Source organism: Acanthaster planci, linkage group LG18 (assembly GCF_054643075.1).
Source record: "Acanthaster planci isolate LZ-2023a linkage group LG18, COTS_SCS, whole genome shotgun sequence".
NCBI lineage: Eukaryota > Metazoa > Echinodermata > Asteroidea > Valvatida > Acanthasteridae > Acanthaster > Acanthaster planci.
The window spans coordinates 2,095,768-2,123,451 of record NC_141794.1 but is presented as its reverse complement, the minus strand read 5'-3'; the positions used below and the strand labels follow the sequence as shown (position 1 = coordinate 2,123,451).

General features: G+C 41.4%; 5 protein-coding genes across 10 annotated transcripts in view; 1 reads left to right on the top strand and 4 right to left on the bottom strand.

Moving 5' to 3' along the window:
- LOC110979041 (beta-1,4-galactosyltransferase 6-like) overlaps positions 1-8,114 on the bottom strand; it is a 43,907-nt gene extending 35,793 nt beyond the window's left edge. The window contains exon 1 of one of the 3 annotated variants that reach the window (XM_022234526.2): positions 7,951-8,114. In XM_022234526.2, the coding sequence (XP_022090218.2) occupies positions 7,951-8,050 (100 nt within the window). In that variant the 5' untranslated portion in view covers positions 8,051-8,114. Of the gene's footprint in view, positions 1-5,857; positions 6,514-7,950 lie in introns of those variants that run through there. The other 2 variants (XM_022234507.2, XM_022234517.2) reach the window with 2 other exon arrangements.
- A 998-nt stretch (positions 8,115-9,112) lies between these two features.
- LOC110979767 (protein mab-21-like 3) lies at positions 9,113-11,572 on the bottom strand. The gene is made up of 4 exons (XM_022235819.2): positions 11,083-11,572; positions 10,569-10,707; positions 10,127-10,304; positions 9,113-9,853 (listed from the first exon to the last, which is right to left on the bottom strand). Exons 1-4 carry the CDS (start codon positions 11,497-11,499, stop codon positions 9,352-9,354), a joined length of 1,236 nt encoding a protein of 411 aa, XP_022091511.2. The 5' UTR covers positions 11,500-11,572; the 3' UTR covers positions 9,113-9,351.
- On the top strand, positions 11,334-17,179 carry LOC110980137 (dynein axonemal assembly factor 11-like). 3 transcript variants are annotated; one of them, XM_087148925.1, is made up of 16 exons: positions 11,334-11,454; positions 11,976-12,053; positions 12,537-12,630; positions 13,114-13,187; positions 13,313-13,390; positions 13,656-13,752; positions 13,963-14,038; positions 14,179-14,289; positions 14,390-14,475; positions 14,625-14,720; positions 14,853-14,945; positions 15,114-15,194; positions 15,620-15,755; positions 15,856-15,951; positions 16,112-16,209; positions 16,442-17,179. In XM_087148925.1, exons 2-16 carry the CDS (start codon positions 12,044-12,046, stop codon positions 16,614-16,616), a joined length of 1,401 nt encoding a protein of 466 aa, XP_087005051.1. In that variant the 5' UTR covers positions 11,334-11,454; positions 11,976-12,043; the 3' UTR covers positions 16,617-17,179. The 3 variants fall into 3 exon arrangements, with proteins under 3 accessions (XP_087005051.1, XP_022092208.2, XP_087005052.1); XM_022236516.2 differs by lacking the exon at positions 11,334-11,454 and having other exon boundaries at positions 11,843-12,053; XM_087148926.1 differs by lacking the exons at positions 11,334-11,454; positions 14,179-14,289 and having other exon boundaries at positions 11,843-12,053.
- A 180-nt stretch (positions 17,180-17,359) lies between these two features.
- On the bottom strand, positions 17,360-21,365 carry tekt2 (tektin 2). Of its 2 annotated transcripts, none has more exons than XM_022236533.2 (6): positions 21,212-21,365; positions 20,412-20,866; positions 19,956-20,170; positions 19,610-19,832; positions 19,221-19,444; positions 17,360-18,706 (listed from the first exon to the last, which is right to left on the bottom strand). In XM_022236533.2, exons 2-6 carry the CDS (start codon positions 20,835-20,837, stop codon positions 18,502-18,504), a joined length of 1,293 nt encoding a protein of 430 aa, XP_022092225.1. In that variant the 5' UTR covers positions 20,838-20,866; positions 21,212-21,365; the 3' UTR covers positions 17,360-18,501. The 2 variants fall into 2 exon arrangements, with proteins under 2 accessions (XP_022092225.1, XP_022092218.1); XM_022236526.2 differs by having other exon boundaries at positions 20,412-20,852; positions 21,212-21,350.
- On the bottom strand, positions 21,211-27,054 carry stpg1 (sperm tail PG-rich repeat containing 1). Its single transcript, XM_022238032.2, has 9 exons — positions 26,656-27,054; positions 26,008-26,129; positions 25,521-25,625; positions 24,782-24,961; positions 24,500-24,611; positions 23,964-24,067; positions 23,728-23,795; positions 23,010-23,203; positions 21,211-22,530 (listed from the first exon to the last, which is right to left on the bottom strand). The coding sequence occupies exons 1-9, from the start codon at positions 26,732-26,734 to the stop codon at positions 22,454-22,456; spliced, it is 1,041 nt and encodes a 346-aa protein (XP_022093724.1). The 5' UTR covers positions 26,735-27,054; the 3' UTR covers positions 21,211-22,453.
- Between the last annotated feature and the right edge of the window lie 630 nt (positions 27,055-27,684).

Genomic DNA, 27,684 nt, shown 5'->3' with positions numbered 1-27,684 from the left:
TTTGGAAGGCCTCTAATATGTTTTGTACACTTTTGGCAATCGTGGACGTATCAGGAATCGTGGACGGTCATTAATTCTTTTGTTTAACGTCCACGATTGTTTGGGAACATCAATGCATACATGCAGAAACTTCACACGAATACATGTAACTCAAGAAATCGGAGTATCTTCCAAATGTACCAGTAATCCTTAGCCTTTCTTTAAAAAAATGCATTTGCCAGTAAATGCTGTTTAATATACCGTATTTTCCTGAAGAACTGCTGATCATTTGAGAACAAAATAATTACCAGTACATGAAGACAACACAGACAGAGAAATAACATGATACATGTAAATGGAAGAGATCTTATCCAATAGAAGCATAGCAGAAAGCTGCTTATGCCCATATACTCAAGTGTATACTTCAAATGCTGAATTACACAAAAATTGAGACAATCAAACACACACACAAGAGCAAACAAGTGCCATATCTAGAAGCACCATGCGGTATGTTGATGTTTGCCTTTAGCCAATGAAGGAAATTTATACCCCCATCTACCTGTACATGTACATGTACTGGTGGGGGAAAAGGCATCTTTTTTAAACCTAACCAGGATAATACTACAAATTACTACTTGTAGTAAAATGTAGTAATCAGTGCTGCTGCTTGTCAGAGGACATGACCGCATTGTTCTGTGAAGCCACGAATATGATAGATAAGACAATGTACATGTACCATACAGTGCTGTGGTACTATGAATGCATGGCTTTATTGTGCTCTGTACAAGTAACAATGGATTACCTAGCCAGAAGTAGTAATTTGTAGCGCTAGGTCCTTCAGGCTCAGGCTACTACTTAGTATTTTGCAGTACTGAGTACTGTAAGCCAAACAAAATGCTTGGCGGTTAGGGTTAATGTGCTGGTACATCATAGACACGTACACGTACATGTAGTCCTCTGGGTATTAATTTGAAAGGTCGAGCCATTCACTGGAATTCTTCACGGCATTTCTACAGAGTGCAGGGGAAAAAAACGGGCATACATGGGAAAAAAACGGGGACAGAAGGACTCTGGACCCTTGTACCCAAGCTGCATCTTGAACATTAATAGGGAGTGGCCATTCAGATGTATAGTACACGTACATGTACGTCCCTTACTGGCAAGTTACCCTTTGTACCTAACTGTATAATGAAGGAACTGGCGCATGATTAACATACATACAGACTGTATACAGAATGTACATTGTACATTTCTCCATTGCAAATTTAAATACAATTCTCGGACAGGTTGTGTGATCGGTTAACCTTCTTTGGACTTTTCCCCTCACAATTTCAAAGGGTATTATTAGGCTTACAGACCTGTGCAGTATCTGCCTTGTTCAGCTCTTGTGTTCGTGAGAGTTTCCACAGACTGTGATGTCAAGCCAGGAAGACAACCTCAATGTTACTTTGGTTTGTGCACAAAAATCTTTTCCTTTTTGTTTTTCAATTTTACTGGCCTAAATTTTCTTTTCTTTGATGATTTACCGGTACTGTTGTGTGTAAAATACCCAGTACTAGTGCACGTACCGGTACCGGTGTACGTGGCAATCAACAAGCCAGCAAACCTTCCTCAGAAATGTATCCAGAGAGTAAATTCTACATGTAGGTTCACAAGTGTGAAGAGAAAACCTACAGGTACATGTACCTGTAGGATGCACTGAACAATGTCTTTACTGGATGACATCTCAGCAACAGCGCCCTCAACTGTCCAACAAAGCACAGACAATTTTCAATGTAAAAGGTGTCCTTTTCGATACACGACATGTAAACTACTGCTACCTGTAAGCGGGATACTGTCAAAATAATTTTCACACACCGAAGGAGGGTAGAGAGCTGCAACAAAGTTGAGTCTACAAAATTTATTGCTGCCACCCTCTTCACGGTAATCTGAGCGCGTGTGGTATGCTCAGAAGTTTTCTGGTCAGCCTGCCAGATTCAAATCACATGTACCACGAATAATCGCGCATGCACACTGCCAAATACTGCAGTTTGCATGGCGCGCGGTCTTCGGCAGTACCTACACGTACACTATTATTACTCATGGTCTTGAGCGCGCGAGGCATGCTCAGAAGTTTTCCGGTAAGACCGCCAGATTCTACAAGACTGGTTTCCGGCAGTTTGTCTCTCGTGAATGTAGCGCCCTCTATCGGTAGTGCTATTGGGCTGCGCTCGCCAGCCCATGTCGCCTGCATGCACAGTGCACCAGCCCAAAACAGGAACACGGGCAAGATGACATTGATACTTGATGTACCACAGTACCAGGGTACCAAAGAAAGAAACTTCACCCCAGATTTCAAAGAAAAAAGGAAAAGCAACTGACGATAGCAGATTGGAACTGCCAACTGTGCCTTACAACCAAAGACACTCACCGATTAAACTCTTAAATTTGGGCACTGTACCAGATAGGGTACAAGAACAGGATAGAACAGTGTTCATTAACCCCCTCCCAGAAAATACTGTACACTTTTAAAATATTCTTTGCTGTCTGCCTGAAAAGACAGTAAATAAAATATGGTTATAACAGTACATGTACACGTACATGTACATGTTAACATACATGTAAGGGAAACGATTGGCTGGTAACAAAATTATAATATGAAATAAACCATTTCATGCGTAGGGTATTTTTTCTGACTGGTACCACTTTCGTTTAGCACACACCTCAACCCATCGGTAATTTACATTGTAGGTTGTATTTCATTCTCATGTACAGGTACAATGTACGGTGTGGAAGCCATATGGCCAAGTGTCCTGATGTTTACGGTAACTCTAAGTGCAATGCATATTTAATACACGCTAGACACTGGCCAATTTAGCAAGGTCCCTGGAAGAAACGCCGGAGGAAATTCTACAGCTCACGGTCTCACGCTGCAAAAAAAGAAGGCCAATGTTCGGCCACGACATGTGATTCTGCATTAATGCGTACAGACTGCGACAAGCTCTCTCGTCATAAACCAACCATTAAAATTTATTGGAATTTCCACACAAACCCACACCTTCACATTTTGAACACACACTGTCCTGTGCACATCTGTACATTCAATTTGTTGGGGTCATTTAGTTATTTATTTTTTGTCATTTTATTTATTTAACTCTTTTATTTCTTGGAGACGGCAGATTTATCGGCGGAAGAAACAGCGTAGATCATCAAAATGATTTACCATTCATGATTTGTGTGCAAGAAAAATGACAGCCTTATAAAATGCAAGTGGAAAAGGTACATGTATATGGTACGCCAACGAGGAATCAGACAACTCAATAATGGGACACCTAAAACGTTCTGCACATAAATTGTAACGGATCTCACTGCATTCTTCTGAGATTCTTTAAGCTTCATCCAACTGGAGTTGTATCTCCAGCCTCTTCAATAAATTGGACAATTTCAACTAAAATACGACAATTTTGCCGTCAGGCATTTTTGGTGTGGAGTTTTTTCAAAGCACAATTGACTCTTCCAGCAATGTCTGTGAAAAACTTCTTCTTTTTTTTTTCACTGCAAAAAAAAAAAACAGAGAAGAAATTCTTGGACACTGTGAATGTGCCTCCAGTTATTGATGGCTGTTCAATAAGCCATTTGCGAGTTAAATTTGAATAAAATCTGGTACACTGAGTTATCTGATTGCACACAAACATAAGAATTTCAATTCCCCAGACTAAATACACTGTTGGGGCAATCTTTTGCTTAGCGACCACCATCTCTGGAATGGACTGGTTCCTTTGTGCGCTTCTTTTCCATTGAGAACAGTGTATTGTTGCAAGGTGTCTCTTATGTAACTAAGAAAAAGCTTGCCTCGAATCACGAGGTATAACAACAGTGGCTTTAGTATGGAGAATTCCAATTGTTATGTTCATTTAAAGAACTCTGTGTACCAGATTTTATTCAAATGTAACTCGCAAAAGGCTTGTTTTAAAGTGTCTAGAAAAGGTACACTGTATATACCGACGTACACTGTATATACCGACATACTGACTGATTTGAATGTGCCAGAGGATGAGCATGTACCGGTACAAGAACAGTAATTCTATCAAATGTCCTTTGTCTCAAACTAACTACAGAAACCTTACATGCACTAGTACATGTATATGGTCAAGGACTATGCTTAAAGGTCCTCTTACAAGCGACAGGGCTGAATACTACATTTTACTGCAACTAGTAATTTGTAGTATGATGTAGGGTTACGGTTTTAATGTAAATGTGATCCTTTGTGAGAATGGAAAACATAATAGTTGAAATCATCATGTCAAACAATACAATCTACAACAAATAATTTTTTTTGATACAACAAAGTCAACCCGTGAAGTGAAAGGACTGCCTTATAAAGTTGGAAAATTAAGGGACGTTTCTTTGTTCTTGTATTCTATGGTAACAGTAATTTCACTTGCACCACAGTTACAGTACCTGTGCAAATTCTGTTGCATTCAGAAGCCCACTCCATCTTTTCTCCCTTTCTAAATGCAAATTTGTCTTGGGAAATAAAATGCAGATTGGAACAAGTGAAAATCGACCTGTAGTTTATGCATGCACACAAACCAATCATTTTAAATTTAAATGGACATTCTCGAATGATTAACTCACAAATTAACTTATTTATCAAGATCCTCTTACCAGAATCCCTGAGCTCAACACTGGAGCAACGACAGCTGCTGGGGTTTTCCAATCACTTTGCCCAAGGTTACTCCCCCCCCCCAGCAGTTCTACAGTAAACCCCGTGACCACATCATCCCATCACAACATCGTCCCATTTTACCCCAGGCACTGTAACCTTTTGTGTCTTTTTAAGTTTAGTTTTAATGTAATTTATAATGACGCAATAATTTGTGAACCTAATTGGCTGTAAAATACAGTGCAGATGTTAGAAGACAAATGAGAAATAAACAAAAAATACAGTATCAGGTTTACAACTCTGTGACATTTGAATCAGGGCCAGTCTGGTTGGGCAAATGGGAATAAGTCCATCTAGTTCATGATGTCTTGTCACAGCCGTTTTTGTATCCGTGGCAGAATGCAAGTTTTTCAAGTAAAATTTCCTGTAGGTGATGCGTCATTTTTCTAGAGTTTGCCTATGACTAGCGCACTGAAGGTGCAAAATCTACGGTACTCATGTAAGCATTGTATTTATACACGAACACTGACAACACAGTAATCACCTGTGTCCACTGTCACGGACAATGATAGAATGTGACATGGGTGCATGCCGCTCACACCCGGGTCATTCGGTGACGTTGGGGCACAATTTTGTGACGGTGTCGGTTGTTACATCGGTTCCGTAAAAATGAACAGCTACAGTGAACATGTACCGGTGTTTCCCTGCATGCGGATTCCAAATGGACATTTGGAAGGCTACATCTTGCAAGGCTGAATTTACAGAGTAAATGACCTACTCTACAGGTCACGACAGGTGGTTAAAAATAACCCGATTTAACAAGGACACCATCACAAATTGTGCCCCAACCTCATGGAATGACCTGTAATCGATGACCAATGGACGAAAACACTCTGTCAATCAATGCAATCTGTTGATTGCATTATATATATCATTATATCATGCAAGTGATACTGATAACTTGTGAGTAAAATTTAGCTAATCTTCCTAAGAATTTACTTGGAAAACACTTTTTTCAGACAAGTCTTGTAGGTTTGTGCACGGGGGCATCAAGTGTTTTCCCAACCAATATCAAAATGTTAAAAAGGAGAAAAATCCTCATGATGATCATGACAGCACACCTGTTTTGAATAACATACACGACATGATGAAAGAACAATTTTATGTCACGATTGCACTATGATAACTTAATAATAAACAGTTTTTCAACTCCAATACAAAGATAATACTCACCACTCTTTAACTGCAGTGAAATTAGAACTGTCCAGATCATGAAAAGAGTCACGCAAATTAGGAACAGTCGCGACAGCCATGTGTGGTGTGTCCTGTAAACGACTGTTCCCATTATCATATAAACACGCATGGTGAACTCCTAAAATCACTACCCCTTCTCCGGTCCAATCACCGGCTGGGGTAGTCCAACTTGAGGGAAATAAGGTCGATAGATAGATGTCAGAGATATCCCAGAAATCCCCTTCGATTCGGGGCACTAAATTCAAGACGGGCAACCGGTGAGCTCGCAGTCCACCCACCCGGCCGATGTTGCAATAATGTCCCGCTCGCGTTGCCAGTCCAGCCCCAACGGCTCCCGGCTCGGAACCTAGCCATTCCGGACGACTCTCATGGTAAAAAATCCACGCCGAGAGAACGCCTGGAAGACCCACCAGATTGAAGAACAACGATCCAAAGTGTCCAGGCTACGTTTCAGATGACATCCTGGCGGAAAAATCGCGAATAACTACGGGAAAGAAACTGACCAGGATTTTTGCGGCAGTCCACCATCTTGCATGCATGTCTCATAACTAAGCGGCACGATCACATGAGCACAATGCGTGATTCACGCATTACCGTACCCACAGCACAACGCCTACCCGAACCCTCTGTGCATAGTGAATGTATTGATCTTCCTGGTTAAAATAAGCACTTCTGATTAGTCAATGGCCTTCTAAACACCGCCCTCTATGATTAACTTAGGCCGCACAGTGATGGGTGGGGTCGACTAATTGTCAGTGTACTCCAGCAATGGCTACTTGGCCAAAATTAACGCGCAGTGTACATGAATTATTGTCCAGTGTTGAATACGGAGGCGAACATCGAAAATATGTCCAAACTGAGAAAATATCAAAGTCTTCAGGAACTCATGGCAAGCGCAAGCCAGACTCGAGCAACACCTAGATTTCCGAAGTGGCTAGGGCCTGAGGCAATGAAAAAAAATACCTGGGTGGGTCATGCTTGGGACGCGAAGCCTTCCATGAGTTGGAAGATAGGGTAAATACAATTAAGCACAGCAGGTTTGTTGAAAACATCTTATGAAAAATGTTATGTACAAACTGATTAAGGTGTCATCAGGAACTGAAGGCTAAACCCTTCAATTATGCACGAGAACGGTCAACAAATAAAAATAAAAACCACAAAACACCGTCCCGTTAGTTCCTGATGTAAATCATATTCATAATCATTAATGGCCCATACATGAAAAACTTTAATTTCTTGACCATATGCATAAGAAATTGTATGTTTGCGAGTGTGCATGCATATATTTATGTACATAAACAAAATGTGACCCGCATTTACAGGTCTTGTACGCACCAACTTTTAACAAAGTTGGGCGAAGCTATGGTAAAGCGCGGTGACGTGTGAAATGGAAAGGGGTCATAGTTGGAAAACAAACATCATTAATGATTGAACTCATCCATTAATGACTTCATGATTTTTAAAAATTCCTCTAAAAGGCGACTCTTTTAAATATAAGATTTCGCGGACAAGAAATATGTCTTACAGAGTGTTTAAATATTTTTTGGAACTTGAAGTTGTCAACTTATAAGGGAAGTCGTTGACAGTTGCGAATGTCGAAGCTCTCGTTGGAAGAAGGTTGCTACAGAGATGTGATGCTGAAATACCCTCTAGTGCCTGCAACTAAATTATCTGACAAGTGCTGGGTAAAATTAAGGATAAAGAGACTTTTAAAGAATATGACAGACTGCAGACGTAAACTAACACGGCGGAGTTGCAGGCAAAACGTAAAAATGTGCGGATAATAAAAGTGGGCCTAATCAATTAGGAGTAGAGATATAACAGGCAGATTTCACCTAAGAAGAAAGACAATTTCCTGTTACTGTGACCTCATTTAATCCCGGTTTTCCGATAATAACAATCTCTGTAATTTTGCTGAATAGCTATACTTTGGCTGAACGCAATGGCATAAATTATTTGCAGTTCCGCGTCACCAGCTTTGGGCGGGAACTTTGTCCGAGTGATATATATAGCTCCCCACCCTTGCTGTCAACTCCCGGGTTTCCCAACTGGAAAATGATAAACCTACTCACAGTGTACTCGGAGCATAATTCCGACCAACTGAATAATACAGAGAAGAGCCACCAAGGTGTATATCACTCCATGCCGAAGAAACAGACAAGTCAAATCCATCTTGGAAACAAACAACCTAGAGTCTAGATATCTTGGCTTTATAGTAATCCGAGTACAGTGCGAGTCATTTCTTTTATCTCCATAATCACATAATTAATGTTGGAAGTCGCGGTGGTACTTTGGACCGGAGTTCGTGCCCCGCTACTGAACAATGCCGTGTCCAAAGGTCTAGGCCCTATGTGACAAGAATTCTGTATTATTATACGTTTTCAGGCTGCTCGGGTTCATTGAAAAGTGGTCCACTGAAGTTAATATCGATTGTGAAGGCATACCAGCGAGGCACACTTTCATAGTGAGGGTAGTGGTGGCATCGAGTATTTTGACCTAGCTTTGTCGACCTTGTCCTTCTAAACTTAGCCGATTACTTCATAATATCACAAATCAATATCACGTTTGGATCTACAAGTGAATACGGTTTAAAATAATTGGTTAAAATGTAGAAGTGGGAACGGTGACTAACAGTGTGAACCAGATAACGAAGACAGCGGTTAACCGTTACGTAAAAGAAGACCGTAACAAAGCTAACTTGTCAAGGTGTGTACTACTCCGAAAACTCAAATAGCGGCAGTACTTCAACGCCTTGCACATACAAACTCAGTATAAAAAGAACGTTGATGCAGTTATAGGAATTGTTGGCATTTTCAAGGTGAATTTTTATTTGAGGGGCTATTTCAATGCTTGTGGCCCGACAAACTTTACGCTCCATCAGGCACGCCCTATTGAAGCGATATCGAGTGTGACGATCCATGCATTTCAAGCGGATACGCATCTCACGTAATACAATTCTCTCAGAGCTCTAATAAGGCGGCATACCGAAGCAGCGCCCCCAATGACCAAAGCCAACTCTCGTCGCCACCGAAGGAAGGCTTGACACCCCAACTGACAGTCAATTCTTCTGTTTAATCCGAGACAATTAAGTCTCCACTCATAGTTCTTTTAGTGAAAATCGTAAACAAGGAACCAAAACGCCCGACACAGCAATGGGGTTTTGCGGTGTAATGCCAACCTCCCACAAGAATAGTCATTTTGTGTGGATTAAAAAAGTCAAGTTTCAAACAGATCTTTCATCCAAGGTTTTTAATATCTTCTTGGGTCATTTATAATTTTCTTTGAATACAAAGAAAGGTACTATGCAAAATATGTTAACAACTGTAAGTAAATACAAGTTTATTGTAATTAAAATTATGTTTACTCCCCAAAATCTGCAACAACATGAACAATGTTCTATCCGAGTAAAAATAATAGTTTCATCCTTTCTAAAAGTTCTTTTCAGCCTGCTATTTGCTGGTTATCACAGTATGTTAGAATTTCGGACCACAAGTTGTTTTCAACAGAGAGAATTTCTTCCGTCCACAAGAGTCTCCCAAGAAGTTGGTTTGGTCAGGACGCTGCACAACGTCATTCAGAATCACCTTGAGGTGGTCGGCAACCCGCCTCAGGTCTTTCTTGTCGTAACCGGCCAAAAGGTTTGTTTGGGGGAGAAAGAAATGAGAACAAGCCCCTTTGATAAGGCCTTGGATGATGGCCAGGAAAAGGTCCACGAAGGCGCGGCCCAGCTTGTCTGGTTCCCAGTCTTCGTCCTGGGGATACTGCACACATTGGTGCAGGAATGCAGTGCGGATGATGCGAGAGGTGACTGGGTGGAAGTCCTGGCGGTTCTCGTCCTGCACCGCGAGCATAGCATCCAGGGCCCGATGTCGGCATGTATCCTTGCTACCATCATCTGCCTGTGAGGCTAGAAGTATCTCACCAGGGTAAAAACAGCCACACCACAGTTTACGAGCATCGTCGGTCCCTTTAGGCCTACAAGTCAAAACAAAAATGGATTTCTAAATCAAAACCAGTTAAAAAACTGGCTAGAATACTTCAAATTTTACAAATGGTCAAAAAGTCTTTGAAAAATGTTATTGAAGATAAACATCCTTGGCTTTTTCTCCATGGAAAGAAATAAGAAAGTTCCACACACAAAAATTATGATGGTAAGAAATAATAAGGCATTCTTTTTCTTGAAAAAAAGGAAACTTCTCTGACAAAAAATTCCTCTCTCATAATATCTGTCAAACTACGGCCACATACCTTATTGCAAAGAGGTAGAAATGTGATTTGACGGACTCAATTTTGTTCAATGACATCCATGAACAATGAGGCCAATGGCTCAATATCTCCACTGGCCATGAGTTCACATGAATGGCTGGTAAGAGACTAACAGTGTAGGTACTGCCCCTCATGAGAACAGTCAGTGTCACAGACGGTCCTGAAATCAGAAAGGTCATGTATCTTTACTTGAGAGATCTTATACAACACAATCCTTCAGCAAATTTAAAGCAGAATTTGTATGATTACACCCAGTTTTATTGAAATAAACCAAGAAAAAAAGCAAGTATGAGTTTATTCGAGAATCTGGGTATAGGTATTCTGTCCAATGTCCTAGATACTTGCACGGTGAAGTCTGGCTAAAGTAGCCACCCAAAGAAAAATGGCCACTGTGGACACTCTAGCACTGTATCCCTGAACTGACCTTCCAGCTGGATCATGACCTGGTAGACTGTCGGCTCTCGTTCCCAGAAGCATTCTTGCTCCAATGTGTGGACTGCTGCCTCAATATGACGATGGAATCGACGCAGGACTTTACCAGGCATCAACAAAGAACCCTGCTCCTGTGAAAGTAAATTCATTGGTACATTCATCCCCTGAACTCAATAACACTTGGAATTAAAAAAGTTAAGCTCAATGTATCATCCTTTGTAAACAACCCAAGTCTACAATCAACTTTATTTAACAGGTATATTTAAATTGTGCTTTTATAAGCGTTGCAAAATATTTTTAAAAAATTAAATTCAGAGAATTTTAAGAGATTTTTCAGAGAATTGCTTGATTGTTTATTTTGTTTATTGTATTCTAGGACAATTTGGAGAATTCTGAAATGGGAGGGGAGGAGTGTTGAAAGTTCACAAGGAAATGTTTTTAATGGTCGGGATGGGGGCATCTAACCCACAGAATCACGCCCGCCATCTGTAACCATAGCAACCTACATCCTCATTTCTGCCGCACAAATCCTGTAGAAGCGTGACAGTCGTGTCTGTCCTCACAAACCCAAAGCCAGGCAACGGCTTGACGTAAGGATTAGCGCTCTGACTAGAATCCGTGTAGGTGAAGCACTCCGTTTCTGCCGGTACACCTTGACTTTTCCGGGTGAGGAGATTACGAAGTGGGACCAAGATATCGAAGCGGTGTTCGCCAACGGCGGTCACCCCGAAGGTACAGTCTGAAGTGCGGGGTACATCGGTCTGAAAACGGTCGTCATTCTCCCCGACAAGCTGAAGAATTGGTGCCACAGTCCTGTCAATAAGTCCCTGATGAGACAACCTGATGTTTCGCTTTTCTGGGTACACATGGCCCTCGAGGTAACTGGTTATATTTGCGGTTAAACTTGGCTGGGACTTAGCCATCCCGTGTCATGTTTTTGCGGGTTTTTTCACAAGTGGAATGTTTGGTCGGTACCGCGCCGGTATGCCCCAGGCATGCACGCCATAGTTAGGAACAGGGAGTGGGAGATGGGAACTAGACACTATACCCCCCCCTCCATCAGGTTATCCTTAATTTCGGATGAATTATTCTTATTTATTCAGTTTCAATCTACAAAAGGCAGACGGTACAGTAAAATTGGGAGAAATCTTATAATAAAAATTAAATGGTAATAGCAGACAACAGTCTTCAGATGGATTTCTAAGGAAACTATTGATCAGACGATCTGAGCTATTGGTGGCGCTATTTATTCTGTTTACACACAGCTAGCTACTCTCTGGTTACATCAAACTAGACTGTGGTGTGTGAGTAGTCAATTCAAACTAAGTTTGTTAATGAAGTTTTGTTTATGCGTCGCAAGGACAGTTAAACCACCAGAGGTTCATTACTGCTCTCCTAGATTCGAACAAGTGAAGTATTAGTCTTGCAGCTGCAGTGGTGGTGAATTTAGCTCTGGTCTTGACAAAGATGGTTCGAAGTAAGTGACGACCGCACTTTTTTCCCAAGTTATAACGTTACACGAAAAAAAATTGATGTTGCAAGATTTCTTCACCTTAATTTTTTAGTATTTTGTCTATGTGTGTATTTTCTGTGTTCATCAGTTTAAGTTTAAGTTGTTTTGCTCGTACTTGAAGTGAGCATGTTTCCACGAAATTTCCTGCGTGCTGAGCTTTATTCGATCACCCGGGTACAGCTGTCCAGATGCAGATGCATGATCAACAATTACCAGACCGATGTGAACAGAATTGTGTATGTCGCTTTGAAATAAACTTGAAGAGGATGAGAAATAACACCGATGCTAGTCCAACTGGAAATGGGGCCTGGTGGAAACGGGGCAAAGTGGAGATGGGGTGATGTGGAAATGGGGCGAAGTGACTGTAAACCGTTTTATTATTAACGTTAATAAAGAGATTTTTCATTGCCTTTCTGCATAGTGTCTTTTCATTTTCACCCCGTCAAGTTTCAGAGGACCTAATCCGCAAGCGGGCAGAACACAATAACATGGAGATATCAACACTGGAAGAAATCTCCCTCCATCAGCAAGATATTGAACGGTGGGCTCAATTTTTGAGCTTTCTTTCATTCAGAATCCCAACCTCTCTCAGTTGCATGCAGTTAGTTTCAACAGGTTTTATTTAGTTATCTTAATTGTGTCAAGCAAGTGAACAGTGAAGTTTTTTAATGACATCTGGTATGCTATTGTTGTTCCTTAAAATCCCACATTTGTGGAAAACTTGCACAGTTTTCAAATTAATAATTTGAATTTGGGAAATGAACACTTCTTTTTTTGTTTCCCATTTTCACATATGTGTGTGGTACTAAGCCCCAATAATGATTTTTCAAGGTATTTTTCTAACTTCTATTTATTTACAAGTAAAACAAAGTCACAGAATATCAGTACAACTTTTATATAAGTAGGGATAGAAATTTTAATGCAAGCTTATATCAGTGAATGGACCTGTCTGACACATGCCGCTGATTGGTTTATATATCCTTGTATTTCATGAATATTCATACATGTTTATCCTCATCAATAGGATAGAGCATTTGGATAAATGGTGCCGTGAGCTGAAAATCCTGTATCTACAGAGCAATCTCATTCCCAAAATAGGTGAGAATGAACCCAGAAATTTACTGTAGAAAATAAGAATTTTTACCATACTAACCAAACCGTATTAACCAAACTGACATTATTTTCTTGACCATAGTTTCATTGTTTGACCTTTTTTTTCTCAGAGAATGTCAGCAGATTGAAGAAGATGGAATACCTCAACATGGCACTGAACAATGTTGAGAGAATCGAGAGCTTGGAAGGTGAGACCAGTCATGTTTTTGTCCTTACAGCTGCCCGCGTTCCGCCAGCTTTGCCCCAGAGAAGAGACAGAATTGAGCACGGGCAAACAAGAATGCAATGCTGCAGCATGCATAAAAACAAAGTGATCTGATTGGCCTAGTGACTCCACAGAGGGAAATGGTCAAGGTTCATATGGACTAAAACAGTTTGTTCTCATGTGTACCCCTACAACTCACAAAGATTACGTGGTACCATTCTTTCCTCCATCTCCCTATTGTTCCTCAGGGTGTGAGTCACTCAAGAAATTGGACCTCACCGTTAATTTTGTAGGGGAGCTCACGAGTCTTGAGAGCCTGAAGGAAAACTACAACCTGAGAGAGCTGTAAGTAAAATCGATATTTGCGTCGATGCAAGACTTGTGTGATGTTACAAGGCATTTGGGTGTACAGTATATTTATTCACCGTAAGCCTGCGAGATTCTTCAAAATTCTCTGGAGGTCTGGATTGATTTTTTGTAGGTTTTTTAAAATTAACCCAACCAAAATTGCAATCACTCCAAGTATCGTTGTATTGCCTCGTGTTCTTTATTCAGGTTCTTAACAGGCAACCCATGCACAAAGTTTGAAGGATACAGGGAGTATGTCATTGCCGTCTTGCCACAGTTAAAGGTAAGCAATTTCATAGGAATGAGCACAAAAGTACAGGTGCAGAACCCCCACATTTCATTACTTGTAATAGACTTTCTCTTGTCTGTTGAGAATCAATTGCAGTAAAATGACAAAAGTGATGAGGGTTGTTCTTTGGACAGTATCTTGACGGTAAAGAGATAGAAAAATCGGAGCGAATCAAAGCGGTCCAAGCCTTGAGCAGCATCCGACCCAAGATACTTCAACAAGAAGAAGAGTACAGAATAAAAAGAGTAAGTATCAGATGCACTTCTGTTGTTCATCATCCCTAAAAAAAAAATGTGTGAGCAGAATGGTTTCAGCCTTTGGATTTGACACTTTCTGTCTTGGAAGGAAAAAGAGAAAGGAGAAAGTAAGAAAATGGAGGAGAACAAAAGGCCTGGATTCGATGGTCGCTGGTACACTGATGTGAACGAGGGGTGAGTTTACTTCATATCTGTGCTGAAACATTGAGGTATTTACACTAATATGAAGTTTTACAAATGCTTATTAGTCAAACCTTGCAACTAGGTCCAAGCTGATGTTGATGTTATTTGATTTAGAAAACTTTCCGTCGCTGTTTTCTCAGGGACTCAACCAGAACAAAGGAGAGCAGCTCAAACGGCCAAGGAATTCAGGAAGACGATGAGACAGAAACCATGGAAACGGAAGAGGACTTAAGCAGGTTGGTTTCTCCTTTGGACACTAGTTTCAAATTGAAAGGACTGGTTTGAAGGTTTTGAGATATGTCAACTGTCTTAAAGCAACAGGATGGAAATTTGAAAGAGATGTTTTTGTGACTGCTATTCATGTGCAGTTTCTGGCAGGAGGAAACAGAATTCACTCCCGAGTCCAGAATAGCAGTTCACGAACATGTCAAGAAGGCGAGGGAAAAAGACGAGAAGAAATCGTAAGTTGATATCATTTTCCTCAATCGTTTATCATTAATTTCTTCTCCATGCAATAAAGCAATGGTAATTCTCGATCTAACCCAACCAGACCCCATGCTGGTCCAATACTCTGTTTGCACTCGTCCTTGACTCCTGTGTGTTATTGCCATTGCTTTTGCTCACGGAAGGAAACCTGGTCCCGATGTTCCCAAACGGAAGATCCGGTTGAAGACTGACAATGGCAAACTACTGAATGTCAATGAAGCAAAGTGAGTCCAATTTTAACCCTTCAAGGAGAAACAAATAATGCAAGCCTTCATGAGGTGTCATAAGCGGATGTGTAATTGTAAGTCAGTATGAGGGCAAAGAACTGATCTTTGGAAGGATGTGAGCCTTTAGATGGCCAAAACCTGTGTTGCAATGCTGATTTTTCTCCCCCGGCTAACCTCAAATGGCTGTTCCCACGATTTGAGAATGGAATATGCTCTTGTGCTGCAGTCGTTTGTAGGAAATCTGAATGTACACATGTCGACTGTTCGTTCTGAGTGAGTTGCAGTGAATGGATGATCCTCGGTCGTTTGACTTTCATTGCCAAAAGTCGGGGACAGCTTTGAAGTCACTTTACTGGAGATGCCATTGATGTCACATCGTATCTGCACGTGCCATAACAGATCACAACTTTAACTCTTGACAGAATTGACTTCTCACTGACAGACGACGAAGAGAACAATTGTCTATGCCTGGATGTGGCATGCTATAAATACCTTGATACCTCACTCATCGATGTGGATGTCCAACCGACCCACGTCAAGGTTGTCATCAAAGGAAAGGTCAGGAATCGGCTTGTCTGTGTTTCTATACAACAGCAACTGTAAATTTGTCAAATTGATTACGGACCAATCTCACTTTTTTTTTCTTCGGTTTTCACAGGTGTTCCAGTTGGTTTTGACAGAAGAGATCATGCCTGATAGCAGCAAGGCCCAGCGGTCACAGACCACTGGACATCTGCTTATCACAATGCCAAAGGTAAGAGGTCAATATGCCAAGGTCAAAGGTCACATTCCTTGAGGTCATCTGGGCATAGATATCTTTACCTGAGGCAGCACTATGGAAGTACATGTACATGAAATGCGATTGCCAAATGTTTGTAATTGGTGATAAATTTTTAATATTTTTTATTGTAAAGGCAAACAAGGTCATTAAGGCCAAAGTCACAAAACCAGCCAACACCGCAAGAGACATCAGATCCATAGATGAGGAAAAGCAGAGGAAATCAACGGGAAGGTTTGTTGTCATTTGTTATAATTGCACCCCATTAATTTTTTCAAATAAGGTTTGCCTCATCCTTAATCCATTTGTTTAGATGAGTGACCCCACGTTTGTTAATGAAATGAAATTAGTTAGGCATAGATAATGTAAACATTTGGGGTGTTGTATCTTTGTCAAAATGACCTGGACTTTATCATGTCTTTGGCAAATGGTAAAGCCCAAGATTGCTTTTCTTTCCTCTCCTCAGCCCGTTTGGTGGAACATTGGAGGTCGATCCAACGTTGGCAAAAAATGTGGACCTCATGGTGACAGAGAAGTCTGGCCAACATGGACCGTATGAGTGTACAAAGAGGAAGGAGGCTGTGGATAGACCCAATAGTGAGGACTTTGTGGATGACCCTGACGTACCTCCATTGATTTGAAATGAGGGGTACGCTGTGCTCGTTTGCATGAAATGGAAACAATGTTTTAGTTCATTGTTTTTTTACAAGCGAATAAGGACTGTTCACGGTTATATCACAAACAGACATTGTTTCATGCATGCCAAAACATGCCCCAGGGTGCTCATGCGGAACATTCCAACTGCTCCATCCGTCCATTAAATAATTTGATAATAAATTCCATGGAAACTGCCAGTTGTATATTTGTAAAGTTGGTATAGAATTGTCTTGAAAATCGTGATGGCACGCACACTCTTATTTAATGTTTGCATATACATGTACTTCTACACGTACAGGTGTATTCAATTAAAAAATATCTTTGAACTCTCTGGAAACTTTCAACTGCTGCTTAGTTCTGAGGGAGGTTGTTTTATCTGAAGAAGTACAGTCCTGTGTCTGCCGGATTAGCGAAAGGTGGAAAATTTCCATTCATCATATTGTATTTTTTTCATGCTTTGTGTTCGAGTGCTCGATTTCAGGAACCTGTGACATTACATGTCTGTATGGTTATGTCTGTACATAAATTTACAAAAAACGAAAAATGAGTTTCCTTGTTTATTTAGTCTTTCTTTCTACACTTATTTTGCAGTCAAAATAACCTATAAACATGCTGAATGTTGCACTGGAAATATGTACATGTATAATGTGCGTTCTATTTCTTTGTAGCGTTTGGAAGAAGACTTTGACAATGGGAAAAACACTAGTCAAATTGAAGAAGTCTGAACTGAGTTTATGACAGTTCTTTATTAGAATATTCATGCATTGCCACATTAAAGAAAATTTGATGCATATTAATACTCACACTATATACAGTGCTGAAAATAACAGAAATTGCTCAATGTGCATTTGACAATTCACTGGATTTCTATTTCACTACAACCATGCAATAAGGCATTTGATAAGTTAGACTTGAGTACAAAATAAATCCATGCATATCATTGTCCCTTGCCTAAGCCCCCTTCCCTCCCTCCGAAGTCCGATTTACTGAAGAAAAACTCGACCCAGTTTTTACTGCTTTACTTCTTCTTTTCACTCAAAAAAATATTGAAGATAATTGAAACAGGAGAGCTTTTAAGTTTTAAGGTTTATAATTGATTAAACTGCGCCCTGTAACTGACAAAGATACTGTTGGTGTGGTGTTCCAGCCTCAGAAATGTTGCTGCCAGCCTACACCAAACAGTAACACGACAAGCCAGTTAAATCATGTTACCTTTTAAAGCATATTTAATATTAAAAAAAAAAGAACAAGCAGCTCTTATAAAATGCTGTCTGGCTGCAACACATGGACAGATTTTGCAGGACAGTAATTGGCAAAGTGGTCATTTGCTTTACTCGTGTTGAGAATTATTGGAAGGTAAAATTTCACAGTCTCATGATGGTAAAAGGGTCAACTGACCAGAGGACTTACTGGAAACATTGGTTATTCTGTACAATGTTTTTGGAAGTACGGGATATAAATTAACATTTCTCTCTCGGGCTTGAAAAGGAGGACATAATCTATCCACTTGGTAGCAGAAACGCTGACTTGGTAGGGCTCTATGTAAATGTGTTCTCAGAATAGGGAAAGAAACAATGACAACATTTGCTTTCATGTCTCAGAATCCGTACAGGTTTACAAATCTGATCTGGTTTGAATACGGTACACCTCTGACTAAAAAAAAATCTCATCAGAGAGAATTCGGGAGCAGTTCTTGAAAAGTGCCGCTCGGAACCCAAGACACTCCGAGGTGATTAGCAACAGTGAAGAAAACTCCTTTGTCTCTGCTACCAAGTCAACAGATTTCCACATACTGCAGTGTCGAATAACTGGACCTCCCTGTTAGAGCTCCGACCAACAACTCCCCCCCCTCCAAATCCTTGATAAGCCTCAATATTGGATGGCATTCATGGCAGTGTACAGCTCCCGATCGGTCCGGAATGTGCCCAAGTTCTTCTGGGTTTGGGTGACGGGGCCGGAGGTCAGCTGCTCCCTGACCTTCATGCACTTGTTGTCCAGGTCCAGGGAGTTGTTCTTGAGCACTAGATCCTGCTTGATGCGGTCAAGTTGCTTCTCGTTAGCATCCCTGATGTTGCTGTGAAAAGAAAAGGGTAGTCAGTGGGTTAGCTTTAGGTACTGGGAAAACAACCAAACAAACCCAAAAAAACACACTGTTTACTTCAGTATTTTACAGGGGTATTTGAAAATTCATTAGTTTTTTTTTTCATATTCTTTTTTGCAGTATCTCTCCTGGAATTAAAAACTTCACACTCAGCATTTGTAGCATTGGTTTTTATTTAATCTCAACTATGTCTCAGGCTTCGTTTCTGACGTGGAAACAGTTTGCAGGCCAATAATGTCGAAACTAAATGAAAATGCATGTATATTCCCATCCTTCTCCAACGAAACCTTTTCATGATCTGAAACTCCAAAGTCGGGGGTAAAAATTAGGCAGAGACAAACATAAAGGTTGAGATTTGGAAATCCTCTTGGTGCATTCTCAATTTCTTCTCTATGAAGATTAGGCAGTGACCCAAAGGCAGCATCTGAAGCATTGCTTTACAGAGATGATCCTTGTCAACTATGGTTATTAAGACTGAGCGACTTACTGTGAGTCCTGCAGCTTGTTCTGCAAGGCCTTGATTGAGTCCTGGATCTCATGTACTTCCCCCACCAGGCCGTACTGGGCATTGTCTCGGCAGAGTTCCACGTTGGGTCTGTAGGTGCGGTTCTCCAGGCGTGTCATGGCCAACATCAAGGGCTTCTGCTTGTCTTCAATGGCGCGCTCGAGATCTCGAATGTTCTTCTCCTGTTTGGCAATCTCCTCTTCTGTCTGTTTCAAAGGAAGAAAATACATCAGTGATAATCATAAGGTGTATCAATTTATGAAATGAATTTTTTTCTGTCTGGAAATAATGTGACTTTATTGCATTTGAACTTGTCCTGTGTCAGGTCCAAAGTCTGAGTCGTAAGTCACGAGACTCTGTCCTGCACTCACATTTTTCTTCTGCCACTCGTCCTCATCTTTGGCCTGCTCCATCTCGTGGATGCGTTTCCGTAGCGCAAACTCCGAGGCCTGGCGCTGGGCCTCCAGGTCGTTGTCGGTCTGTTTGATGGTGTTGTTGATGGCCTCGCGTAGGTGGGTGGATGAGCGGATCTCGGCATTGGCGCGGTCTGTGTTGTACTGGCTGAAGTCCTGCCATGTCTGAGGGGTCACACTCCTATTCAATGAAATTCAAAATTCGGATATTAATACGCGGCATACATGTACTCGATACAAAAACACCGAGAGACCATTTGTTGGTTCAATTTTCTTAACGGGTTTACAACGCAACAGGACCAACCCCTTGGGCGTGCGGGTGGAGTTTGGCTGCAGGCAGATGTCGGGTGAATCGATGCTGAGATCCTTGCAGTATGTGTCGATCTGTTTGGCCTCCGTCTTGTCGCGCAGGTCTGCGGCCAGCTGCTGGCGGGCCTCCTGTAGAAGACACAGCTGCTCAAAGGCCGAGGCCACTTTGGCCTGCAAGGCCTCCTTGATGCCTTCGATTACCTCTACTTCCTGGTCAGGGAAATAAGAAGTCATGTTTACATTCTGAAATGAGGAGTTTTAGGTGACAAGTGTGTTGTAGAGATTTTACAATGCTCCATTGCTGAAAGTAACTTTACTCATCCCAGGAAAGAATTTAATTATTTTGTTTATGACTCTTAAATAAATAATGTAATCTGCTGTACATTTTGAGTTTCTTTTTCCATCATTTCGTGCTTCATTTTTATAAGCATTTCTAGACTTAAGTTTTTACCTTATTCAACTGTGAACTAGCCTCATCATCAACAACATCAATTTTTCTGCGGCCGTCTCGGAGTGTTACACACTCAGTCGCAACATCAAGGGGCAACGCTTTGGCCTCCAGTGCCCTCTCGGCTTCATCCTTCATCTGAGCGAGTCTAGCAATCTCCTCGTCCGTGTCAGCCAGTGTCTTCTCCAGTGTTTCCCGCCACTTCTCGATGTCGTCGATACGGTTGGACAGCCGCGTGGTGCTGTCATGGATGCCCCAGGCTGTGCGGTTGTAGGTCTCATTGCGGAGTTGGTGGGAGCTCTGGCGAGTGTCATGGGAGCCATCGCGGAGCTTCTCAGCGTTTGTGGCAAGGAGGTGGTTGTTGGTGTGCCAGTCAGACGGAGCGAAGTGAGTGACTGGCTTGCTGGCTATGTCTGCTCTGATAGACATGATTAGGCTAGGCCCCTATGGAATTTTTCCTGCAAGACACAGAAAAAACAAATAGGCCTAATGCGCACAGAAAACATAACATCTTTCAACATAAAATCTGTAGTGTTACCAAGCAGGGATAGTATCATCTGTGGACCTAGGTCTACTAGGCCCTATTCAAACCTGAGCCTGTTGGCCTTGGCGCGTTGGCTCAGCCTAAGGTGGTCATTAAGATTAACATGATTAGCCTAGCCTTACGTCTGAAAGTTAACCTAATTTCACAAATTTAGGCCAAACTTTGGAAAAACAATATAACGTAAGGCCTATCGTTTAGCAAAGTTACGGCAGGTAGCTCAATTCATTCCAAACATGCTAAAGCTCAGCAATCAACTCACCACAAATACACTCAACAGAAACGGAAGAAAAATGTAGCTTGCTACAACACAAGTAGCTCAATAAAACCCTAGTTTCTTCTGGATGTGTGAGCCCGTAGATGTGTGTGCGCTTTTTCACTCTCACAACACGACGAATACTAGCCTGCCGCATGCGTGTGGCACGACCAAAACACACTCCCATATGTTCGTCGCTAAGCAACACAACATCCACCGAGTCACAACTCAAAAGGGTCTGCTATTTGCCACTTTGTTTTCATTCTGTGTTGCAGCACCAATCAAATGATTGTTTATAGACCCCGCGGTGGCGTGTTAGAAGGCGTCGTGTTAGCGCCATGGAAACCGTGACGTTGGGTGGCTTGAGCAGCAGTTACCGTTGGTGGCGCTTTTGTAAGTGAGGAGTCGTCTGCACCAGACACTTGTTCGTAAATTCCAATGCTATGAAATCGGACGAAATCCAATTTTAAGGTTTGGATGAAAAATTAAGAAAAACCTTTTTTTCTAAAAAATATACACAAAGCACAAAATTCATATCACCTTTTTTATTTTAATATTATAGATATATACATTTAAAAATTAATTTACAAGCAGGTACGTAAATGCAATTTTATTTACAAATAAATATTGCAAGCTTTGGAAAACAAAATGCCTGTATCTAAAAATCTTAAGATTTTTTTTATCCTCCTGACAGTAGAAGCAGTTTTATACACCAAAATTAAAAAAAAAGATTCTGGACGGATCACAGTTCACCTTCTATTCCCAATTCACAACCCCCTAAAAAGTGAGTGTCAGTTAAATTCCTTGTAGGAAGATTTCAAATATTTCAGGACCCATCTGGAACACTCATATTCTATTTATCATCAGGCTTGACTTGTTACACTTTTAGAAAACACTCCAAAATATTTTTACTGAAAAAATGAAACTGGATTTTTAGGGGAGCAATGCAGCTTAAATGCACTGTGAAGTTTCAGAGAACGTTTTCATTCCAGAGCTGGACAACTGTAAAAAAAAAAACAACTTTCCATTCCTTTAAGCTGACCTCGTACATTTGTGGACGTGTTGTATGAATAGCTTAGCTTACAGCTCTACGGGTTCTGAGGTTCTGTTTCAATCTTTCCAGAAACAAAGTTGCGAATATCTTCTTTTCACACTTCGATAAAAATTGAAATCCTGCCATCCCCCAAGGGGACAGCTACGACAGTCCACAAAACTGAGGTCGGACGGGTAAGCAGGAGTTTTGGAGGATCATGGTAGGATCCATTTCTTCTGTGCGTTGTACAGGAACGACTGGCCTTTATTGACAGGTTCTGGTCGGTACGTTGCTGCAGAGTGAATAAAAAAAATATGGCAATCTAGCATTGATCAGAAAGAAGTTTCAATGCCTCTTGAGCTATGCAAGTCTCTGTTACAACAAATGGTACTGCAGATAAGGAAATGAGCAGGCGGGATGACTTTGCATGCAAATGCAACCTGGGTTTATGAAAGCAAGAATTTGGAAGCAGGGTTTGTTCACTTGCTGTGGACTGCAAAGTTGAATACTTTTTTAGTAAATGGAAATTGAAGTGGGGAAAACAAAAACACAAATTCAATCAGGGATGTCCTGAATCCACAAGTGTACCCTGTAGAACCAAAGAGAAGCAATAAATCTGCCCCCATCCGGACGTCTGATCCACGTTTTAGGCCTCAACAATTTGACTGCCGACTACAAGTCAACCTGTTAAGCAGCAGAGACCAACTTCCAGAAATCCAATCCACTGTGACAGTCCTGAAGAACAATGTCGAATCAACAAAAAATGTATACCTGGTCCCGGGTTATCCAAGGTCCTGTGGACGTTGCCCGTCCATCGACTTGTCGTCGACACAAACACTGCTCCGGACATGTAATGCTTAGATGGACCCTTGTAGTTGACCAGCTCGTAGCTGCCCGGGCCCGGCTCTGGTAAGGGAGGTGGGAGGGGCATAGCAGGGGCGGATATACACAAGTAATGCTTTCTCCTGCAACAGATGGGGTAGGAGGCCATTAATGATAGTAGGCATTGCTTGTGATTCCCAAAGTATGGTAAAATAATAACCACGCAAGACCACACACTCCCGCACCGTAGTTGTGGGGACATATACTCGACATATCACCTATTCTGTGGGGACCCTAAAAAACGTTGTGGGGACTCAGAAATGCCCCAAAAACTCGGTTCAAATTTCCCTAAGAAAAGAACTTGTCCCCTGAACGTGGTGAATGCCCACCCACAGTAACTCCAGCATACACACCACATGTTCGTACGACATTTCACCTGCATTTGTAGATGATTTGAAACTGGTGCTGTACCAGATTGAAACTCAAGTATAGCACTAACTTTCAGTCATGCAACAAAACTATTCTGTACCTCAACTTTGTCAGCGACAGAAGTTGAGAGACTTAATAAGCAAGGATGTAGGAACAAAAACTAGAATTCAAGTAAGCAGTTGCATGAAATGTGCTTATTTGGAAAGAAGAAACACTAAAAACCGGACTGTGAACTTACGGCATCAGTAACCTGTTAGCAGGCTCTTCGACTGGTTCATGAGGCTTGTAGTGGCCGGGACCTGGGTTCTACAAAAACATAAAGCAAAACAGAAGATTATGTGAATTGTGAACAAAGGCGTCGTCTTCTTAGCATGAACTGTAAATTTTTGCTGGATCTTGGAGTTCATGTACTTGGATTTATGCGTTCATATCCAAGTGGGACGCAGATGTGCAATACATGCACTTCTGACTTACATTGACAGGCATGGCAGTCATTTGTCGTTTGGAGGTCGATTTGAAGCAACTGGTGGGAACTTTGCTGGAAGTTTTGGTGAGACTGTCGCTGATTGTATACTGGCCTATAGTGAGAGAACAGAATAACATTACAGAAATGAACCAAGATCAAAACTAACTATTTGAGAATTTTCTTTAACGAGCACGCGCGTTTTCTTTCTCTTCATCATCTTTATAGAAAAACGCTGGGCTCGTTTCGCCTAACTAGCATTAATTCATGTAATGCACCTTTTTCTTTGGTAAATTAATCACTCAATTATGAAGCACATTTTCACTAATTTTTGGTCTGCTTTTTTAACAAATAACAGGTTGTGTTTAATTAAGGACAATGAGGGGCGAACCAAAATTAAACAAGAACAACAACAAAAAAAGCACTGGGTAGTTCTTCCTGCCCTTGTTATTTTTACTTCATCTCCAAAGAGGTCTCCAAACATTTAAGTGAAGAGAACTTGCTAAAAGTCAAAGACACCCTAAGCTTTTGAGGCTGAAGTACTTACAAGGAGCAGGCGCTAATGTCTTGTGTCCCTGGAAATCTACCCTCTTGGAGGTCGACTTGAATGACGCTTGGAATTGGCTACCATGGTGCTTGTGTAACACATTGTCGGATATCTGTATCCCAACGAGAAGGCAAATCAAAATTTGATTTTTCGCAACGGTGAAAGTATCACATTATGAAAACATTGATTTTGGTTTCTCAAGTTGGCGTACAAATTGTACACAGAGTCGGTATAGATAGGTCCAGATATGACAACAGACAGGCCAGTTAAATGAGCACTCACGTTGTATTGATTTGGTGCTGGTTGGTTCCCGCGCTTGTCCTGCGCGACCGCAATGGGCTTGTGGAAGGAACTGGAGGCCGGTGCCTGGTTGTAGTCTGACTGGGTCCGTAGCAAGCTGGGGAGGCTGTAGGCAGCTGCCCCTGGGCCGAGTGTGCCCTTCTGCCTTGGCATTCGATGCACCTGGTTAAAAAACCATGGGAAATCTGAACTCCAATTCTTGTCTATGTTTGGGTCCAATTTCACGACTCTGCAGTCAACTGAAATTTACATTTATGATCCCTGTCTTTTGCTCATAGCAGATAAATTCTTAGTACTTAGCTCTAAGTTCAACATAAGATGGATGTACGTGCTTAATCTAAAATTCCTTGTTAGCCTCCAAAATTTTTTAGTATTAACAAGCAGAAAGCCTTTGCTCATGGTAGACAGATACATGAAAATCAAACCTTGCTGTCAGCTGTGCTGGAGTCATCAACAGTGACACAGTCCTAACTAATAAATAACTTGACAAAGATGAGACTCAAGTTTCTCAGTTTTAGGAGTTAATAACCCCATTGAGAGTCAGGCTGGCTTCGATACCACCCCAGATCCCTTGCTTTCGTGCAATGTGACACAAGTGGGATGTCCCACTCACAAGTGTAATTGTTCATGGAATGAAGCAGCATAGTTTTGAGGAACTGACTGAATGACCATACCTCAGACCCACCCCCTTAAAACCCCAAGTAAGTCCCTCACCACTTACCTTGGAGACAAAGCCGACGCCCATCCCTTTCTTTGAGAAGGACGTGCTATCCTTGACAGCTCCCACTCTGAGATTGCCATAGGTTCCTGGACCAGGATTCTCATTCTAGCAGAATGGTGAGACAGCACAAATACTTCACTTATACTTTGCTGACTAAGTATTGGTTCTCACTTCAAAACGACTGCTATGGCAGAGCTCAGTTTCAATAAGAACAATGACCACCAAAGTAAGTTGCAACGAGAGATGTACATGTATTTAAACCCTTTTTTAAGTATTCAAGATATGGGATGAGTGTAAATACACTTATTGGTGAGTGTTCATGTACAAATGAACACCATCAACAGTAATAAAACACCGATCTGAAGTTCAAGTAGTTTACTACGAGGTATATAACATCTACTCGAAAGTAAAGAGCACCTGTTAATTTATTAATTACACTAATCATAAGAGTGCCTGTGTAGACACAAGTCCAAATCTTTATACTTACAACGTTCAGGTCATAGTTGAATCGTTTTGTGGTCCCGCCAAAGCCCCTTTTATCCGTATTTGGTGTAACAATGGTCTGGTACTTGGTTGGTATTGATGATGTAGCTGCTACAACGCCTGGCCCTGGGTGGATGCAGAAAAACAGAACATGACACAAAAAATGCTTTCACAACATTGAATTTGAGTCAGTAGAGCTAAGTTAGGCCAGAGGGCAGACTACAGCAAAGGCAGAAGTGTCTTAACGGGTACTTTTCACAAATTCTGTAAGGCTACAGAGCCGACAGTCACAACTTATGAAAGTGTCTCAGTCATTGGGAATCATTTCTTTGGCTATCTGACTACACCTCCCTCAAATCGAATAGCCTAAACACAACCAAAAAAGACATGCACACACAAAAATTGTCCAAAAGTAAAAGTGCAATAGAAGTGGCAAGGTCAAGGAATTAAATTTAGTGACATTGCATGACTAAATCAGCTAACGTCTGTCCTACTGCTACCAAGACCACTAGCTACAGCTGAAAACCTTATTCATATTTTTTATGGTGATTCCAAATGACAGATGATACAATACATGATATTGCAGCCATAGCCAGTCAGTGACTCGAGCATGTCAAGTCGGTAAACTAAACACTTTTCGATTCGGACCTACCTTTGTGAATTCTACCGGATTTTTCCCCACCTACAGACCTTCTGTAACCGGGCTCTAACGTCTGTACACTATCTGCCATTATTTTCCACCACAATGATTAATTACAAGCTAGAATATGATCCAAGTTTGATAAAGCGCACATGCAAGCATTGCACCGTACAGACACACGTCTTATTTTGCTAATGTGCCCTGTAGCCCTTCCTTGTTTGCTAATGTGACTGCGCTAGTGAACTATTTTGTTTTAGTGAAAATTCGTAAACGTGAAAGAGAACCGAGTGGGGTTGAATCTTTCTCTAAATTATTAATTGCACACCAAAGACAGCTTAATGCTTGAAATCAACTATTCTGTTGGTAAATTAAACGGTATGAATGCAGAAGCGGAACAATATCGTAACCATGGCTACGAAAGTTGTCTTCGCATTTGGTACGGTATGGTGCCGGTGGTACATGGTTGGGCCACTATAATAGAATTTATTATAGAGATCAGTGTTTGGGCCTGCCTGCAGCTAGCCCAGTAGTCTTGGGCCAAGACCGCAGAACTCGATTGAGCATTATTCGCGCGTCATTTCTATTGCGCCCTCTCGTGACTTCATTTAACCAATCGACTAGTTCTACCTTCTTGGGAATCTCCAACAAACCGTTTAACTTTTTCTTTACTTTTCCTCCGAATTCTGGAGGAACCAATCGGCGCCCGGGAAATTCCAGTTGAATCTGTATGTGACGAATATGGATCAATGACCGGCATCACATGACCTACATGTATCACGCGATTATGTACAAACCACTACTGCGCGACGCTAAACGTACTACTTAATATAGAATATTGACAAGAATATAATATAAAATCAGTGCTTTGAAATATGTGATTGCCGAGCTTTTGTTAACTGAGTACCTTCTTCAGGGCAAGCAGACTTAAGCCTGCGTCTGCATCCCGATTGAGTCTGCCATCGAGTTCTGCCGTCTTGGCCCAAGCAGCTCACAGCTAACCCAGCCGCGACATTTTTAACACACGCTCTGACAAGCCGACTT

Bases quoted from the DNA above. Each gene is read 5' to 3' on its own strand.
- LOC110979767 (XM_022235819.2), bottom strand. From the start codon at position 11,499: ATGGCTAAGTCCCAGCCAAGTTTAACCGCAAATATAACCAGTTACCTC. The intron at 10,708-11,082 runs GTAGGTTGCTAT...TTACTTTCACAG, and splicing joins TGTGCGGCAGAAATGAGGAT to GAGCAGGGTTCTTTGTTGAT. The intron at 10,305-10,568 runs GTCAGTTCAGGG...TTCTGATTTCAG, and splicing joins GGTCATGATCCAGCTGGAAG to GACCGTCTGTGACACTGACT.
- stpg1 (XM_022238032.2), bottom strand. From the start codon at position 26,734: ATGGCAGATAGTGTACAGACGTTAGAGCCCGGTTACAGAAGGTCTGTA. The intron at 26,130-26,655 runs GTAGGTCCGAAT...GCATCCACCCAG, and splicing joins ATCCGGTAGAATTCACAAAG to GGCCAGGCGTTGTAGCAGCT. The intron at 24,068-24,499 runs GTAAGTACTTCA...CTCTCACTATAG, and splicing joins GACATTAGCGCCTGCTCCTT to GCCAGTATACAATCAGCGAC.
- LOC110980137 (XM_087148925.1), top strand. The intron at 13,753-13,962 runs GTAAGTAAAATC...TTCTTTATTCAG, and splicing joins AACTACAACCTGAGAGAGCT to GTTCTTAACAGGCAACCCAT. The intron at 15,756-15,855 runs GTCAGGAATCGG...CGGTTTTCACAG, and splicing joins AGGTTGTCATCAAAGGAAAG to GTGTTCCAGTTGGTTTTGAC.
- tekt2 (XM_022236533.2), bottom strand. From the start codon at position 20,837: ATGTCTATCAGAGCAGACATAGCCAGCAAGCCAGTCACTCACTTCGCT. The intron at 19,445-19,609 runs GTGAGTGCAGGA...CCTTTGAAACAG, and splicing joins ACGAGTGGCAGAAGAAAAAT to ACAGAAGAGGAGATTGCCAA. The intron at 18,707-19,220 runs GTAAGTCGCTCA...TTCTTTTCACAG, and splicing joins AACAAGCTGCAGGACTCACA to CAACATCAGGGATGCTAACG.